The sequence below is a fragment of the Phocoena phocoena genome, chromosome 2 (genome assembly GCF_963924675.1).
Source record: "Phocoena phocoena chromosome 2, mPhoPho1.1, whole genome shotgun sequence".
In the NCBI taxonomy this organism is placed as follows: domain Eukaryota; kingdom Metazoa; phylum Chordata; class Mammalia; order Artiodactyla; family Phocoenidae; genus Phocoena; species Phocoena phocoena.
The window spans coordinates 126,113,677-126,133,349 of NC_089220.1; the positions used below are offsets into that span (position 1 = coordinate 126,113,677).

At 42.4% G+C, this 19,673-nt stretch overlaps 1 protein-coding gene across 1 annotated transcript in view; it reads left to right on the forward strand.

The window, feature by feature from the left end:
• The window catches only part of ADAMTS17 (ADAM metallopeptidase with thrombospondin type 1 motif 17), a 355,743-nt gene that overhangs the window by 284,058 nt on the left and 52,012 nt on the right, over positions 1-19,673 (forward strand). Inside the window, exons 16-18 of the mRNA XM_065871925.1 lie at positions 1,390-1,547; positions 4,713-4,872; positions 7,022-7,157. Coding sequence (XP_065727997.1) covers positions 1,390-1,547; positions 4,713-4,872; positions 7,022-7,157 — 454 coding nt within the window. The remainder of the gene's footprint in view (positions 1-1,389; positions 1,548-4,712; positions 4,873-7,021; positions 7,158-19,673) is intronic.

Consider the following 19,673-nt stretch of genomic DNA (forward strand, 5'->3'; position numbering starts at 1 on the left):
TGAGCATGCACCTCCCCCTTACTGGCCAGGTGAGCCTGCTGGGACCATTGTGTCCTGCAGACGAGGAAGTGGAGGCCAGCATCCCCCAGCTGCTTGTGGCCTGACCAGGACTCGACCCACCAGGTCCTAACCCAGCCAGGGGCTCGTGGACTCAGGGTTAACCGAAACCACTTTTGGGTTTCAAGTCTCATTATCCAAAATTGGTATTAAATGTGGGCATTTTATTAATATTTCTGGCCTCATAAGCAGAGAGTAGGGAATGGGATAGAACCTGATTTCACTGATTGTGGGTTGAGCAGGGTCCCAAGGTGATTGAGAGCATCTGGTTCTCAGGGGACTCTAGCTGCACTGGCAGAGAGCATGGCATTGGACTTGGGGTGCACGGAAAGTTTTATTTTTTGAGTGACATGAAGACTTACTGTCACCCATTTTCATTTGCCACCTCCTCCAAAATGCCAGAGTAGGTTCTAGTTATTTCTTTCTTTCCTAAATAACAAAACAGCACAAAAAAACAGAATTTCACTGCAGAATGCTCCCTCATGAGAACCACATGACTCTAAAACCTAAGTGAGGAAACAACAAAGAAAGTCACTGGTGAGCACTCAGATAATAATAGCTTGTGTGGAAAACCAAATCTTTGCTATGGTCAATCAGCAAGATGTCTATTCCTTGTCAGTTCCAACACACTTTGTACGGAGTGTGAGAGAGCAAAATGTGAACCCAGCAAAGGCCACAAAGCTGAGGGTGGGAGGGCCCCCACCACCCACAAGACATCAGCTCACTATTACTGCCACGCCTGTAGGCAGCTCAGGCTTCCAGACGCTCGTGTTTGGTAGAATGACACTTGTTTCTTGAAGGAGCATCTGCTTTACTAATCCAGGGCTATCAAATCCTTGAGGGGCATTGGAGTTAGTCTGTCCTCTAAAAAGCCCCAGGTGGGTAAGAGTAAAATGAAGGATGAATTTTGCTAAAGCTACAAATCCTGTTTTATAGCCTTGGACACGTTAAAATAGAATCTGTTCATCCGGTGGAAAACCCCCTACTCTGTAAATCTCGTGAAATGTGATTGGGCTGTGGCTGTCTCCATTCTCTGGCGCTCCTCCCCGCACCCCCCACGGAGTGAGCTGATTCTGAGACAGCGGCCCATGCTCAAGAGGTGCAGGAGTCACGACAGCTCTCTCTCAGAGGGTCCTGGGGTCAGGAGCTGTTCTCTACCTGTGAGCCAGGCTTCTGTTCTCAAAGAAAGCTCCCTTTCTCTCACTGCAGGCCTCCCTCTTCTCCCCTGTGGAGGTAGAGAGTGAGACCTCTAACCCACTGCTCAGGACACCCTGACTCCCTTCAAAGACAGACTGACTCCCCCGATTCCATGGTGTTCCATTTTCTTTCTAGCTCTCAAAGACTCCAGCAAGAGATCCATCAACAGTGACTGGAAGATAGAGCTCCCCGGAGAGTTCCAGATTGCAGGCACGACCGTCCGCTATGTTAGAAGGGGCCTGTGGGAGAAAATTTCCGCCAAGGGACCAACCAAAATGCCTCTGCATTTGATGGTAATTTGCCATGCTTTTGCATTTGTCTTGAGACCGCCGGCTCCAAGAGGTCTACCAGTTGACTTGTTCCCTGAGACCCTGTGGGCAGGAGGTACACCTGGTTCCTGGTGGTTTGCCTGGCCACCTGCTGCTCAAGTCTCTCTCTTGGTCTTTTCTTATCTAATCCCTTTGCCACATGCTTCAAAATTCTGCCCTCTCAAAATTTTGCCCTAGCTCTTTACTGGCAGAACTCCCATCTTTTCCAAAAGGAACCACCTCCAGGAAGGAAATGCTTAGCCATGTGGCTGCCAGGGAGACTTGACATTATTAAGCAGACAGCCCCACTCACAGTCTATGTTTTTGGGGGTTTTTCTGCAGTACGCGGGCCTCTCACCACTGCGGCCTCTCCCGTTGCGGAGCACAGGCTCCAGACGCACAGGCCCAGCGGCCATGGCCCACGGGCCCAGCCTCTCCGCGGCACGTGGGATCCTCCTGGACCAGGGCACGAACCCGTGCCCCCTGCATCGGCAGGCGGCCCCCAACCACTGCACCACCAGGGAAGCCCCACAGTCTATGTTTTAATATCAGATGGCTTAGATTTGCCCCATAGTTTGTATATCCACATCGGAAACTACCTTTTGGAAGTGAACTGTTGACACTGTTTCCAAACCAATACCACTCAGGTTTTCCAGACTCTGCTTGCAACAAGGATTCAGGAATCGAGGGAGAACCAGATTCTACAGGCCTATTCACTCCCCAGGTGGTCTCGAGAAATCGTGCAATCAGGCCAGATCAGGGCACTCTGGTCTTGTGTGTTGTCTCAGGGAGGACCCCATGCAAACCACTGAAACATCCGGTTATGCTGCCTTTTAAGAATATGAAAGATCTCCAGGGACAGGAATGCCACCGTTGCCTTCTCAGGGTTTAGGACTTCTCGTGACTAACTTTTGATAGCTTGTAATTATTGAATCTATGTCTCTTTCCAAAGAATGGGAGTTGTGACAGCTTGTGTGTCTGCAATCAAAGCACATTTTGTCCTCCATGCCTGCCAAAGTCTCTACTTGGAAGTTCTTATCTCCCCATTAATTTGTGGTCACTGGCAACCTGCAGCTGTTCAAGATTAGGTGACACCCAAGAGATTCCCAGGCCACTTCCCAGGAACTCTCCTGAGGAGACCAGCTCTACGTGTGAGCAGAGATGTCACCCACAATGGCCCTAACCCTGTTACAATTTCTGATAAGAGTAAGGAGAGCCAGTTTCCACAGATGACATAAACTGTCCAGAAATCTATCAGTGCAACACTCCACACACTAAATCTACTGCAGGTATATACTTGCAAGTTGATTTCTGGGACCTAAGAACCGGTACCTAAATCATTTCTCTGTGATTAGATTGTTTCCTAATCTAAGTCATTGGAACAAATCCTCCTGTCCTGAGTTAAAAGCAGTCATTCAGAGGGACTAAAAGAGAAAGTAAAAGACAAGATAAAACCCAAGATAGCAGCATCACCTTTAGCATGTGAATTTGCTTTTCTAGCAAACACCAAGATGGGCCTATTTCCTTTGTTTCCCAAAAGCTTTCATAAACTGTGAGTGAATCGTCAGCCCATTAAAGCAAATGCACAGCCTGGATTCATTCAGGCCATAATAAACAAAACTCTGGGAAAGCAATAACTACCACAGCTGAAGTTCCTGCCCTCTTGAACATTAATCACTTTTCTCTCTTGAAATATAATTGTTACTACCAGTTTTTAAACCTAGAAACGAGAGGAGCCCATCTGCCTCTGAAGGAAAATCCATTGTCCACTAACTGAGGTGTGCACATTGCTTGCAGAGTCAGGAGTGCCCGTAGAGCCACGGGGACCTGCATTTGAAAGCAATTATGCACACGCATACAAATTATACGTGGCTACAAAATTGCATGAAATTGGTTTCATATGGATTCTCAATTCACCAGTCTTATTCCCATACTGAGATAATAAAGATCTCTTTTAAAGCCTTTTTTTTTTTTTTTTAAACTGGAGGCATTTTTCCAAATGCATTACTGCAAGTCTCTTTCTTGGAGAAGTGGATGTTTATTCAGTTTGGGCTGCTCTTAGCACCCCACCCCACCCCGCCTGCAACTGCAGCCCTTGGAGGGCTGGGAGATGCTTGGGAGGGAGGACGGCTCCTGTTGTCCAGCACACCGTCCACCTGGCCTCCCCAGGTCAGGTGGAGCACCCTCTGCCTCCAGCTCCTGCGGGCCGGCTCTCCCAGACCCCGAGCTGGAAGTGAAGTTGCTAGCTGCTTAGACCCAGGACTGCCCCCTGGTTCCAAGCGTAGCCTGAGGACATACCACCCACAGCCAGGCCACTTGAAGCTCCCACAAGAGTGCTTCTTTCGCACCATTATGTACACGTAGTGAAATAAAGCCAGTAGAGCACCTCTCTCTCTACAGGGCTAGAAACATGCATTACCAAACAAAGAGCAGGCCCTTCCAGTTCCCACTTACCAGGATTGCAGAACCAGGGGTCCCCAAGCTGCACGATGATGGCTCCCCTCCCCTCCCAGCTTTAAGCCCTGCGCCAGGCTGTGCCACCCCGTGGACATCATCATCATCCTAGCTCCCATGGGCAGCAGGAAGGCTCCTACATCCTTGACAGGCATCCCCAAGATTCCCCTGCAGGGGGCTGTGTCTACTCTTGAGCCTGCCTTACACATAGCAGTGACTGGTGCTCGGGGTGTGAAGAGTGGTGTTCATTTTCAAAGTAGAGTAACCCTACTTGTTCAGATGCCTGTTTAAGAAAAGCAGTATATTTGTGTCTTTCTCCCTGTAAGGGCAGCTTCGTGGGTGACTGTGGGAACGGGTACTTTGCTCTGCCTGGAGCAGCTCTCCATGTAAAGTGCAGTTAGAGCCCACAGGTTTGCTAATCCCCAATCCCTCTTCTAAACCAGTCCTCTCTCCAGTGGAAAAGAGTAGAACTCCCTGCCGATGGTTTACATAGGCTCCTGCCCTGAATTGGAGTATCTAGGGAACCCAAGACTGAAATAAAGGTGTGCCCCTGGAATGAACCTGTTTTGAAACCCTGAAAAGAACAGGTTACCCCTGGTAGGGAGACAGCCACAGCACGGCTTGGCTTGCAAGTTCAGCAATCCTGGGAGCTTTCGCTTTATTTCAAAATGGTCTTTTATTTTGCTGCTGATCCAGGTGTTGTTATTTCATGACCAAAACTATGGAATTCATTACGAATACACCATTCCCGTAAACTACACTGCTGAAAATCAAAGTGAACCAGAAAAACCACAGGACTCCTTGTTCATCTGGACCCACAGCAGCTGGGAAGGTTGCAGTGTGCAGTGCGGAGGAGGTGAGCAGTAGGGTCATGGGCTCATGGGGTGTGGGTTTTTGTCAAACAGAGAAGTGAATTCAGGGCACTCCGTGGCAGGTGCACAGAGCCTTGGAAAGGCTGGCCACATAACCTGTATTTCCATGGAATGTAACCACATCCCACTGCAAACCTCTCTGCAGAACACTTGGGCAGAGTCTTCCAAACTCCTCCATGCCGGAGTTGTGCCCAGCTTTGCCTATGGCATGGGGCCCTCGGATGCTGATCCGAGTGGAGGTTTGGCCGATGAATGGTTGTGTCACAAGTGTGACAGGTGACCCTGGGAATGAACAGAACAGACTTCTATCTGTTGCTGTTTGGTAGAGGGGCACTGGAAGATGTTTCTGACCCTCAAATACCCTTTCCTTTTTGCCCCAGTGGCCAATGGAAATACAGGGAAACCAATGGGACCAACAGTAATACAATGGAAAGAAAAAGTCCTCCAACTCCAGTGAAACGTTCAGAGCCTGAGTCCTGGCTTCATGATTTGCCTCCATATATTAGCAGATGATTTACTCTGTCTATACTGATCAGCCCTCATGCCCACTGCAGGGAGGAGACTCAAATACTGCAAAAATCAATATGAACAGAAGGCATCGTAGTCATTACTGTGTTGTTTAGGAGGAGCGGTTGGAAGCATTCTGAACTCTTAGCCAGCAGCCCCCTTAGTACAGCGTACTCTATCACCCTGACGGGACACACAGGGGAGTGATGGCGGATGGATGCAGGATGGGTGAATTTTGATGGACACAGAGTTAGAACAGAAGGTTGACCTGGATTCCGGAATGCCAACCCAGAGGGTGGGCTGGCAGGTGGGACCTGGGCATGGCCTCACCGACACTCAGTCCTGCGGAGCTGATAGCACCGACCTTTTCCACTGGGGCAGCTTGCTACAAAGTAAGTGTGGCCCAAATAGAAGAGTTAGCAGGCTCCGTTGGCTGGGGGGCAAGGGGGTACTGTTCTGCTGCTGTCGCTACTGGCATCCTTTTATGGCTCCCTGACTTCCAGCTCCCTGACCTGCAGTCCAAACAGAAATCTGGCTTGAGGCAGCTCCGTGCTTTCTATGCTTACACAAGTTGAGGGCTCCATAATTTTGAGTCATTTCTTCATGACAAATTCCCCAGGAGACAGATTGATTTAGGAGTGTGGGATCCATATAGTCGTGCTTGACTTCCTGTTAATCTTTTATTATGACACTTCCCAAATAATAACAATAGGAATATAGCTAACATGAAGTGTTAACCCCTGCCAGGTTCTGTTCTAAGCATTTTATATGTATCAATTCATTTTAACCATCCCTAAAGCATCCTAAGGCATAGGGAAGTTAAGCGAGTGAGTCCAGTGGAGGAAACAAAGGCACAGAAACGTGAGGGCTAAGTAGCAATCCTGTGCTCACTGTGCTAGTGAGTAAGCCAAGTCTGAACCCAGACAGCCTGGCTCCAAAGGCCGCCCTTCTAGCTCCCAATCATTCGCCCCCACTCCTAACAAAGTCATGGTCAACTAGTGTGCAGGGTGCTTTGGGAACACCCAAAAGAATGACTACATCCAGCTGGGGTGACCGGTTAGTGAAGCTTCCCAAGAGCACGTGAGGCTTAGGCACGAGCGGCAGTTGATGGAGAGACAAATTCTCAGGTTGGGTCTGTGTCCTTCAGACTAGCCTTCCTGTTTCTCACTTCTCTCCAGCAAGTAGGAGTTCTGTAATAAGTAGCCATCATCTCTGGTGAGGGCTGATATACAGTTGTTTAATCAAGACCAGATCTCCATAGACTTTAAGCATCAAATGAACAGATAGAGATTGGCAATCTTTGTTGGAAATTAAAGACCCAAATCACAACTTTGACCTCAGTGAACCCCAAGCTTTCCAAGGACATGGCTGATCTAAAGTGTTGCTTCTTTCTGATCCTGTTCTAGAATCTTTCTCCTGCCCCATGCTGCCCCTGCCATGTCTTACACACCCTCATCCCAAAGATTATGGTTCTCCCTCTCTGACAAACAACAAGGCATTACAATAGTCACTTTAAATGACAAACTGATCAAAAGATGCACCGGAACACTCCTCCATAAGGTGAATGAATGGCCTTACCAGGTGTGTGTACCACGACCTCTCCGTTCTGTGTGGTTTGGTTTCCAGGGGAACGCAGAACCATCGTGTCCTGCACACGGATTGTTAACAAGACCACGACTCTGGTGAACGACAGTGACTGCCCTCAAGCCAGCCGTCCAGAGCCCCAGATCCGAAGGTGCAACTTGCACCCATGCCAGTCACGGTAAGGAGCTGTGTTCTCAAGCTTGGACCCTCCAGGGTAAAACAGCAACACCCATGAATGGGAGATGGTGATGCACAGTTAATACCACAGTCTTGGTCTGTGTTCCATTGTTGTTGCTGAGTGATTTCTGCTTGCTCAAAATACTGAATTTCTGGCTAAACCAGAACTTTGATAGAAATGTACAGTGCTCACTGGAAGGCATCTCATAGGGGGCCATTAAGACCATCTCGTGAAAAAAGAAATAGCCATCCCGCACACTTTCAACTGGTACATGTCAACTCCTGCAAATTACCGTGTCTTGGAGAAAAAGGAAATCAGTGTCATAGTATGAACACCCGTGAGTAGGTGTACATAAGTTAGTGTTTGTGATTGGTCTATTTCAGTGGCTGAAATTAATGTCAGTAAGTTATTTGTTGTTGGGGATCCATCAGAACTTCTGTTTCCAACCCTAGCTTTCATGGCCATGTACTTGTGTGCTCTGAAGTGAATTCTCTTGAGTTGTCAGCTGAGAAGAATTGTGTGAAATGTGTTCACCAGTTAAGCCTCCTTATTTCCACTTTAGTGGGTCTTTGCATCTGACTCTGTTATATTATGTAATATCACTGGCCTCCCGTTCTGCCCTGGGTTGAGGCGCATGGATTTTGTCTTGTGGTTCTGGGCATCAGGTTAGGCATGTTTAGCTTTTGTAAGGAGGCTGGACTTTTAACCTGGCAGTTTTTTGGGTTTCTTAAGCTTGATCCGTACCACTTGCCTGGTGAAAAGGTTTCACAAAGCATTTAGTTTTCATGCTGACCCTCTTTTCTTTGTCAAACTGGTAAAATGTGTATGAATGAAAGTGGGAAGACAGGAAGGAAAGTGAGGTGAGACTTGTTTCATTGATTTTATGTGGTCCTTTTAAATTAAGAATGAAATCCTACCCTAATGCTGATGGCCATGAGGAACAGCTCACTTCTGCAAGTCCTGAGCATGCTGGGTGTGAACAGCCGTCCAGCAAACCTATCAGTTGATTGATCAATCTATCCATCAGTCAATCAATCACACACATGTGGGGCCAAAGAAGGAAGGACTTGCAAGCATGAAGACTTAAATAGCAGACAAACCACAGTCGCTTTTCCTGAAAGCAGAGACAGCTGGCTCTTGTGATATGATTAGAAAGGAGAATAAGTGACTCTAGAAGAGGAGAGGTCAGCATGGGTTCAAGGGCATGATTGAGCAAGAAAGTTCCTAGGAACCCATTCAAGAATCATATTTTATAGTCATTTATGTTTTTATATTGTTTTAGTATCAAAATATTTTTAAGTTATGCACAGAAATGAAATATATGAAACATGAAATCAGAGTTGCTCTGATTGAACTGAGATGTATATATAATGGGGAAGAGTAGCCCAGTGTACTCGGCCTTCCCCTCATCTCACAGTAGGCCCACAGGACCTCTGTGAAACACCAAGGAATAAAGTTTAAAAACTGGCAGTCAATGATTCTGCTTCCCATAATGATGGAGTAGCTCGTATTGGACCAAACCTCAGTATTCTCCTAGAATGATACTCTAGAGCTGTGCTGATCAATACGGTAGCCACTAGCTAGTCCAAATCAAGATGTGTTATAAATGTAAAATACATACCAGACTTCAAAGATTTAATATAGAAAGATATTGTAAAATATCTTAATAATTTTTAATATTGATTACATGTTGAAATAATTACATTTTGAATACATTGGGTCAAATACAATATATTATTAAAATTTATTAATATGTTAAAGTCACCTGTTTCTTTTACTTTTTAAATATGGATAGCAGAAAATTAAAATTACATATGTGGCTCATGTTTTATTTCTATTGAACAGCACTGCTATAGATTAACATAACATGTACAATGTTCAGGATACAATTCAAAATTACTAGACATACAAGGAAACAGAAAAATGTGACCCATAGTCATGAGAGAAGGCAATTAATGGAAACTGACTCCAAAATGACATGTATGTTGGTATTAGCAGACAAGAATTTCAAAGCAGCTATTGTAATTATGCTCAAAGACATAAGGAAAAGTATGATCATAATCAATGAACACATATGAAATCTTAGCAGCAAAAAGGAGACACTAAACAAGAACCAAATTTTAGGACTAGAAAATACAGTATCTGAAATTTTGAAAAAATCACTTGATGGGTCTAACAATAGAAATTATCCAATCTGGAAAATGGAAAGAAAAGATTGTTGATAATTTACCTGTGGGAAAATATCAACCATTTTAAATAAGTATAATTGGAATCACAGAAGGAGAGGAGAGGAAGAATGGACCAGAAAGTCATCAATGAATTAAAAACAACCAAAAATTACCCAGAGTTAATAAAAGACGGAAGAGAGGTCCCATCCTGAGTACTTCAGCTAGAGCCAGATGAATTCAAAGCTCCATAACAAAGCTCTCTAATCATTACACTAAGTGGGTTGATGAAACACCTTAGAAACACCCATAGATTTTCTAGGAGAAGACTTTGTTGCACTGCAAAACTAACCAGAAAATCATGTAGAAAAACACCTACAGAAGAGTCACATGAACAAGCAAGAGTTAACAAAGGTGCAGACTCTACATGTTGGTGCCATGGAGCTTCTCTAAGCTTGGACAAAGAACGTCGAGCTTGTGTGTATGACTCCAGAGTGCTCACAGAGCCCAGGCCTGCAGTCTCGCCATGTTTGAATACAAGTTCAAGCCAAAGACACTTTAGATTAAAACTAACTTCGGAAGCACATTCTTAATGTCTCCTTAGAACAAGGGTCAGCAAACTTTTACTGTAAAGGGCTAGATAGTAAATATTTTTGCTTTGTAGGCCATATTCGATCTCTGCTGTCTATTTTTCGTTTTGTTTTATAATCCTTTTAAACATATAAAAACCATTCTTAGCTCCTGGGCTGTACAATCTGCAAGCCAGACTCGGCGCATGAGTGATAGTTTGCTGGCACTGCCTTAAGTTATTATCTACCATGGTTTTGCCCACTGAGATGTTGGGATCACAGCCTCAGCATGAGCCCAAGCTCTGAAGGTACCACCTCAGGGAATGCATTCTCTTATTACACAAAGGAGGGCACATTGTTATACTGAGTTACTTTTTATTGACCAATCATTCAGTACTGTTTTTAAAACCATCCAGCATGGCCCTCAGCACACAGTACAGAGTCAGTAATTTCATTTATTCAAAACATGTTTATTGAGCATCTTCTCATTAACTAGATCTTGTTCGGTACCAAGGTATTTAGAGGTGAGAAAGACAGGCAAGGTCTTTACTCTCAGGTAACTTGATAAATACTAGGTTTCTCCCTTCCACCACTCTCCTTTCTGTCCCACCCCCTTTCATCCCCTTCCCAACTCTGTAAAATCATGTCGATCAGACTTAAAGAATGAATGGAATTTCCAAAAGCAGAGGAGAAAATAAAATTGATAAAAGAGAAGACAGCACCTGGAATTTGCCTCAGAGCCTAGAAAAGAAATGCCTGGATGCCTACTCTAGTCTGGTTTTATTTGTTGGTTTATTTGTTTATTTTGAACCATCTAACTTTGTAACTGTTTCTTAAAGTAGACACATGGAAGTGAAGTGTCATGACTCATCAAAGACTTTATTGTTTGGCTAAAGAAACGGGCAATCTGATAGATTTTAAAGCTCTTGCAAATGCCAGTTTTATTTATTTATATACACATACATACATACACAATATACATATATGTGTATATATATATTATGTACAGATATTATATATATATATACACACACACAAACATATTTGGACAGTAAAACTTGAGTTACTGAATAGCATGATCTAGTTGTCATGAATCTTTCTTAAAACTATAGAGTAATATGGATTTAGGCTAGTAAGTGAAAAAGAGTAAAGAGATTGATCTGAGAAAATGAGTGCTAGACAATCAGAGAGAGATGTAATCCATAAGTGGAAACTGAACTTGGGTCAGGGGGTGGGGTTTGGAGAAGTGTGGGGTCTGGAGAAAAAATGGGTGCTTCAGGGGGTTGGGGGTGGACATGATTGGAAGACAGAGCCTGTCAGCTGGAAGAAGAGCCCAGAACCCAATGGTGTGAACTTTATTTAAAAATCCAAAATGCAGCACGCTGTTGAACCTGGCAAGGTGAAGGAGCCTTTCTATACTATTTTTACTCTTTGACCTTTAAGCAAACAGAGATGGTTGTCTTTTTCCCTTGTTTTTCTTTATTTCCCCTGATTCCCCCTTTAATTTTCTTCAGCCCTCTTTTTCCACTGAGTTCCCGACAGTTTCCTTTACCTTCCCAATTCACACCATTAACACCTCTTTATTCTAATCCTGCCCCTCACTCTGTGGATACTTCTCTCAAACCCTGCCATAACCATGTGGAGTCTGGAATCTGACACACAGGGCAGATGGCCTCTCTCCAGCATCTTGTACAGCAACACAAACATATCGACAAACCTGGACCTGACATTGGCAGGAGAGGAAGAAATCACAGATCAGCTCAGCTGTCATGACTATGGCCAGGAGCCTTCACCTTGCTGACTACTGTCTGCAGGGAAGTGGCCCTGCCATCATCTGGCATCCAGAGAGTAGCCCTGTGTGCTAGCTCCTTAAGACCCAGTTCCAGGTTGTCCTGGAGCAAGGAGGGGGACTATGACAGGGAGATGGGCTCATTTTGGAACATATAGCTCATGCTTCACCAGATTTAATATTTTGCAGTCTTTTAGAGCTTATTGGCTACTTGAAAAGGCCATTCTGAGCTATTAGATATTTCCTTATCATATTTATGATTTGAACTTCTTCCTAGGCAGTATATACGGTACTGTACATTGAATTAGGGTGATTCAAAAAAGAATATTCAATATCTTACTGGCAATTGAATTGAATAGTTGTCTGCAAGGAAGTGTATTTGGATTTTAAATTTGTCCTCTTTGCTCAATTTTGCTCAGTTTGCCTTATTTTAGGTTAAAACCAAATGGAATCCCTCATGTTTTTATGAAAGCATGGTCTGTGTGTGTATGTGCTCCTGACTTAAGAATGAAGCCTGTAACACATGGCTCTTAAGGGACTGCCAAAATCTGAAAAGATACCATTGTTTAATCCATTTCTAGCTGGTATGAAACTTAAAGCTTTTCTTTCCTGCTTTCCTCTAAAATAAAATAGGTAAATCTAATTGTCACCCCTCTGTTCACCATGCCTTGAATGTGGGAGTCTGGAGGAGGCCGCCGGTGGCGCTGCCTGCCCCATGTTTCAGAACAGGAGCCTGCAACTCAGGACTGCTCACCAGTAGGGAGGGCAAGGCCTAGGGTTGTATGTCCCCACAGGTCAGCAGTAAGAGCCTAGGAATCTCTAGAGTGGGGCTCCCATCTCTCAGGCTCGGCCCACTCTCCAGATACTTGGACCTGTGGCCAGAGGTTTGGGATAAGGGGTGCCCCACAGTCCATGTGAAATAAAGAAAAAGTGCCTGAGGGGAAAAATGAATAGCATTAGTGATCTATTATATGGCTAATAGGTGGTATGTGAATGGTGAGGAAAAATTTAGTTGAAAGAATTCCAGAACTTCTTTCAGATACTACCCAAATTCTAGAACCTCACTTGTATTTAAATTAAATAGTAAAGTTTTGAAGCCTTTACTTGTTTCTCTAAAGTAGGAAACATTCCAAATGGAGAAAGAAAGCATTTCAGAGTCTTGTCTTGAATTTAAAACTTCTGTTTTCTTCTTTTCCTCCATACCTAAACCCTTTGATCATTTGAACATCCCTCCCTTTGATCATTACAGAGGACAAGAGAATTCCCAGATACCAGTTTCACAGGTAACCAAATTCTCCCGTTCAGTAATGCTTTGCTTGTGGACCCTGGGGCCCATTAAGAGGTCCCTCTCTTGGGCTTCCCTGGTGGCGCAGTGGTTGAGACTCCGCCTGCCGATGCAGGGGACACGGGTTCGTGCCCCGGTCCGGGGTGGGGGCGGGCCGTGAGCCATGGCCGCTGAGCCTGCGCATCCGGAGCCTGTGCTCCGCAACGGGAGAGGCCACAACAGTGAGAGGCCCGCATACCACAAAAAAAAAAAAAAAAAAAAAAAAGAGCTCCTTCTCTTTTTCGAGTTATTAAGCACTCGATATTTACATTTGATTTTTATGTCACAATTACAGAAAAGGAAAAAATACAATTAGAATTCAAGAACAGAAAGAAGTTTTGGAAAGTCACAAATTCATGAAAATTAAACAAAACACTTCCTAAATGACCAGTGGGTGAAAGAGAAACCATAGAAAATTCAGAAAGTACTTTCAGATGAATGAAAATGAAGTCGCAACATGCCAAAGTTTAGGGAATGCAGCTAAAGCAATCTTTAGGGAGAAATGTACAGCTGTAAACATCTGTATTAAAAAAGATGAGGAATCCCTGGTGGTCCAATGGTTAGGACTCCACGCTTCCGCTGCAGGGGGCACGGGTTTGATCCCTGGTCCAGGAACTAAGATCCCGCATGCTACATGGCGTGGCCGATAAGATAAAATTAAATTAAATAAAAATTTCAAGTCAATAACTAACCTTCCACATTAAGACACTGGAAAAGAACAGCAAATTAAACCTAAAACAAGCAGAAGGAAAGAAATAATAAAGATTAAAGCAAAAATTAATGACATAGAGAATAGAAAAATAATAGAGAAAGGTCAGTGAAATCAAAAGTTGATTACATGAAGGGAACAAAAAATTAACAAACATTTAGCTTAATTGACAAGAAAAAAATGAGAGAACACTTAAATTGCTAAAGTCAGAAATGAAAGAGGGGACATTGCTACAGAACTTGCAGAAATAAAATAGATTGTAAAGGAATACTATGAACAGTTATATGCCAATGAACTGTACATCAATAAATTAGATAATGAACATGAAATGGACAAGCTCCTAGAAAGATGCAAACTACCAAAACTAAATAAAGAATAGAAAGAATAGACCTATAACAAGCAAAGAGATTAAATTACTAATCAAAAATTTTCCACAAGGAAGAGCCCAGGACTAGAAGTCTTCACTTATGAATTCTACCAAATATTTATTTATTTTTTTATTATTTTCTTTAATATTTATGTATTTATTTTCTTACTAGTCATCAGTTTTATACACATCAGTGTATACATGTCAATCCCAATCTCCCAATTCATCACAACACAACCCCCACCCGCCGCCACTTTCCCCCTTTGGTGTCCATATATTTGTTCTCTACATCTGTGTCTCAATTTCTGCTCTGCAAACTGGTTCATCTGTACCATTTTCTAGGTTCCACATATATGCGTTAATATACGATATTTGTTTTTCTCTTTCTGACTTACTTCACTCTGTATGATAGTCTCTAGATGCATCCATGTCTCTACAAATGACCCAATTTTGTTCTTTGTACTGCTGAGTAATATTCCATTGTATATATGTACCACATCTTCTTTATCCATTCGTCTGTCGATGGGCATTTAGGTTGCTTCCATGACCTGGCTATTGTAAATAGTGCTGCAATGAACATTGGGGTGCATGTGTCTTTTTGAATTATGGTTTTCTCAGGGTATATGCCCAGTAGTGGTATTGCTGGTTCATATGGTAATTCTATTTTTAGTTCTTTAAGGAACCTCCATACTGTTCTCCATAGTGGCTGCATCAATTTACATTCCCACCAACAGTGCAAGAGGGTTCCCTTTTCTCCACACCCTCTCCAGCATTTGTTGTTTGTAGATTTTCTGATGATGCCCATTCTAACCGGTGTGAGGTGATACCTCATTGTAGTTTTGATTTGCATTTCTCTAATAATTAGTGATGTTGAGCAGCTTCTCATGTGCCTCTTGGCCATCTGTATTTCTTCTTTGGAGATATGTCTATGTAGGTCTTTCCCCCATTTTTGGATTGGGTTGTTTGCTTTTTTAATATTGAGCTGCATGAGCTGTTTATATATTTTGGAGATTAATCCTTTGTCTGATGATTCATTTGCAAATATTTTCTCGCATTCTGAGGGTTGTCTTTTCGTCTTGTTTATGGTTTCTTTTGCTGTGCAAATGCTTTTATGTTTCATTAGGTCCCATTTGTTTATTTTTGGTTTTATTTCCATTACTCTAGGAGATGGATCAAAAAATACCTTGCTGTGATTTATGTCAAAGAGTGTTCTTCCTATGTTTTCCTCTAAGAGTTTTATAGTGTCCAATCTTAGATTTAGGTCTCTAATCCAATTTGAGTTTATTTTTGTGTATGGCATTAGGGAGTGTTCTAATTTCATTCTTTTACATGTAGCTGTCCAGTTTTCCCAGCACCACTTACTGAAAAGACTGTCTTTTCTCCATTTTATATCCTTGCCTCCTTTGTCATAGATTAGTTGACCATAGGTGTGTGGGTTTATCTCTGGGCTTTCTATCCTGTTCCATTGATCTATATTTTTGTTTTTGTGCCAGTACCATATTGTCTTGATTACTGTAGCTTTGTAGTATAGTCTGAAGTCAGGGAGTCTTATTCCTCCAGCTCCATTTTTTTCCCTCAAGACTGCTTTGGCTATTTGGGGTCTTTTGTGTCTCCATACAAATTTTAAGATTTTTTGTTCTAGTTCTGTAAAAAATGCCATTGGTAATTTGATAGGGATTACATTGAATCTGTAGATTGCTTTGGGTAGTATAGTCATTTTCCTAATATTGATTCTTCCAATCCAAGAACATGGTATATCTCTCCATCTGTTGGTATCATCTTTAATTTCTTTCATCAGTGTCTTATAGTTTTCTGCATACAGGTCTTTTGTCTCCCTAGGATGTGTTGTATTTCTGCAGTGTCTGTTGTAACTTCTCTTTTTTCATTTATAATTTTATTGGTTTGAGTCCTCTCCCTCTTTTTCTTGATGAGTCTGGCTAATGGTTTATCAATCTTGTTTTTCTTCTCAAAGAACCAGCTTTTAGTTTTATTGATCTTTGCTATCATTTTCTTTGTTTCTATTTCATTTATTTCTGCTCCGATCTTGATGATTTCTTTCCTTCTGCTAACTTTTGGTTTTGTTTGTTCTTCTTTCTCTAGTTCCTTTAGGTGTAAGGTTAGATTGTTTATTTGAGATTTTTCTTGTTTCTTGAGGTAGGCTTGTATAGCTATAAAATTCCCTCTTAGAACTCTTTTGCTGTATCCCATAGGTTTTGGATCGTCGTGTTTTCATTGTCATTTGTCTCTAGGTCTTTTTTGATTTCCTCTTTGATTTATTCAGTGATCTCTTGGTTTTTTAGTAACGTATTGTTGAGCCTCCATGTGTTTGTCTTTTTTACGTTTTCTTCCCTGTTATTGATATCTAATCTCATAGCGTTGTGGTCAGAAAAGATGCTTGATATGATTTCAATTTTCTTAAATTTACTGAGGCTTAATTTGTGACCCAAGTTGTGATCTATCCTGGAGAATGTTCCATGAGCACTTGAGAAGAAAGTGTAATCTGCTGTTTTTGGATGGAATGTCTTATAAATATCAATTAAATCTTTCTGGTCTATTGTGTCATTTAAACCTTTTGTTTCCTTATTAATTTTCTGTGTGGATTATTTGTTCATTGGTGTAAGTGAGGTGTTAAAGTCCCCCACTATTATTGTGTTACTGTCGATTTCCTCTTTTATAGCTCTTAGCAGTTGCCTTATGTATTGAGGTGCTCCTATGTTGGGTGCATATATATTTATATTTGTTATATCTTCTTCTTGGATTGATCCCTTGATCATTACGTAGTATCCTTCCTTGTCTCTTGTAACATTCTTTATTTTAAAGTCTATTTTATCTGATATGAGTGTTGCTACTCCAGCTTTCTTTTGATTTCCATTTGCATGGAATATCTTTTTCCATCCCCTCACTTTCAGGCTGTATGTGTCCCCAGGTCTGAAGTGGGTCTCTTGTACACAACATATACATGGGTCTTGTGTTTTGTATCCATTCAGCAAGCCTCTGTCTTTTGATTGGAGCATTTAATCCATTCATGTTTAAGGTAATTATCGATGTGTCTGTTCCTATTACCATTTTCTTAATTGTTTTGGGTTTGTTTTTGTAGGTCCTTTTCTTCTCTTGTGTTTCCCACTTAGAGAAGTTCCTTTAGCATTTGTTGTAGAGCTGGTTTGGTGGTGCTGAATTCTCTTAGCTTTTGCTTGTCTGTAAAGCTTTTGATTTCTCCATCGAATCTGAATAAGATCCTTGCTGAGTAGAGTGATCTTGGTTGTAGGTTCTTCCCTTTCATCACTTTAAGTATATCATGCCACTCTCTTCTGGCTTGTAGAGTTTCTGCTGAGAAATCAGCTGTTAGCCTTATGGGAGTTCCCTTGTGTGTTATTCGTCGTTTTTCCCTTGCTGCTTTCAATAATTTTTCTTTGTCTTTAATTTTTGCCAGTTTGATTACTATGTGTCTCGGCATGTTTCTCCTTGGTTTATCCTGTATGGGACTGTCTGCGCTTCCTGGAATTGGGTGGATAATTCCTTTCCCCTGTTAGGGAAGTTTTCGACTATAATCTCTTAAAATATTTTCTCGGGTCCTTTCTCTCTCTCTTCTCCTTCTGGGACCCCTTATAATGTGAATGTTGTTACATTTAATGTTGTCACAGAGGTCTCTTAGGCTGTCTTCATTTCTTTTCATTCTTTTCTCTTTATTCTGTTCCACAGCAGTGAATTCCACCATTCTGTCTTCCAGGTCACTGATCCTATCTTCTGCCTCAGTTATTCTGCTATTGATTCCTTCCAGTGTATTTTTCATTTCAGTTATTGTATCATTGATCTCTGTTTGTTTGTTCTGTAATTCTTCTAGATCTTTGTTAAACATTTCTTGCATCTTCTCGATCTTTGCCTCCATTCTTTTTCTGAGGTCCTGGATCATCTTCACTATCATTATTGTGAATTCTTTTTCTTGAAGATTGTCTATCTCCATTTCATTTAGTTGTTTTTCTGAGGTTTTATCTTGTTTCTTCATCTGTTACATAGCCCTCTGCCTTTTCATCTTGTCTGTCTTTCTGTGAATGTGGTTTTTGTTCCACAGGCTGCGGGATTGTAGTTCTTCTTCCTTCTGCTTTCTGCCCTCTCTACCAAATATTTAAAGCAGAGTTAACACCAATCCTTCACAAACTCTTCCCAAGAGGTGGAATATGAGGGAACACTTTCCAACACATTCTGTGAAGCCAGTACTACTCTGATACTGAAACCACACACAGACATCACAAAAAAGAATATTACAAACCAATATCTCTTATGAATATCGATGCAAAAGTCTTCAACAAAATTCAAGCAAACTGAATCCAGCATCGTATTGAAAGGATTATACACCATGACCAATTAAGGCTTATCCCAGGAATGCAAGGTTGGTGTATCATCTGAACAATCAATTAAGTAATACACTTTATCAATAAAATATTTTTTTTAAACAAAATGATCATTTCAGTAGATGCAGAAAGAGACTTTGACAAAATACATGACCCTTTCATGATAAAAACACTCAACAAGCCAGGACTGGAAGAGAACTTCTTAAACCTGGTAAGGGGTATCTACAAAAAACCCATAGCTAGCATCATACTTAATGGTGAAAGGCTGAATGCTTTACCCTAAGATCAAGAATAAGGTACAATATCTGTTCTTGCCACAGTAGGGCCCACAGCAAGCTTAGAGGGAGGGAGTTCTCCATGGTCATGTCAGAAAAGGAAGTGCTGGTTCCGTGTGGGGCTTATGACTGCATGGTCCCTCACCAATTCACTTTTGATGTGCCACCATGTCCTGTGAATCACTATGAGAATTGTGCTTTTTCCCCAGTAGAATTTTGATCTTAGAAACCACCCTTCCTAGAGCTTCTAGAGACAGGTGCTCCCAGCAGGAGGCTCAACGTGCCCCTACCCTGCAAGGTGAACTGCTCAGGGTGCCCCTACACCTGCACCAGAAAAGTACATTCCACCAACCTCTTCCTCCCATTGAAGATGATCAAGTGTAGTGGGAAGCAGGAGACCACCTGATTCATTAAGGACATGGCTGCAAACAGAACTCCTGCTCCACCAGCCTCCCACCTGCTCTGAAGCCTTGGCTGTAGCATGGAAATGTGAAAGAGGTGCCCTGGGACCACCAACTTCTAAAGCTCACTGGGCTCTGTCTTTGGTAAAGCAAATGCTAGACTCAAGAACATCTGAGGTTCTTTGATCCCAGGCAACAGAAACTGAATCTAAAAATGTACCAAAAAGATAAAAGAGTATATAGAAAAGATATGGAGTAGCTCCCAAAATTGAAGAGATGCTGAAAAGCATATTGGGGAGGGGATCTCGGAGGCACCTCCAGTGGACAAGACACTGCCTCCCCTCCAGGTGCTTCTCCACTGAGAGTCCACATGGAGAAGGTCTGATGGGCCTGGCTTGGCACCTATGCTCTCCAGCAGCATGGTGTAGACACCCAAAGGAAAACCGAGGTGTTGTTACCAGAAAAAAGAAGACGACACTGGGCAGTAAAAACCAGCAGACGTGTCCTCCACCCTGAACACATAGAGACATGCTGACGTCATGATCAAACAAAGACTAGGAAAGACCAT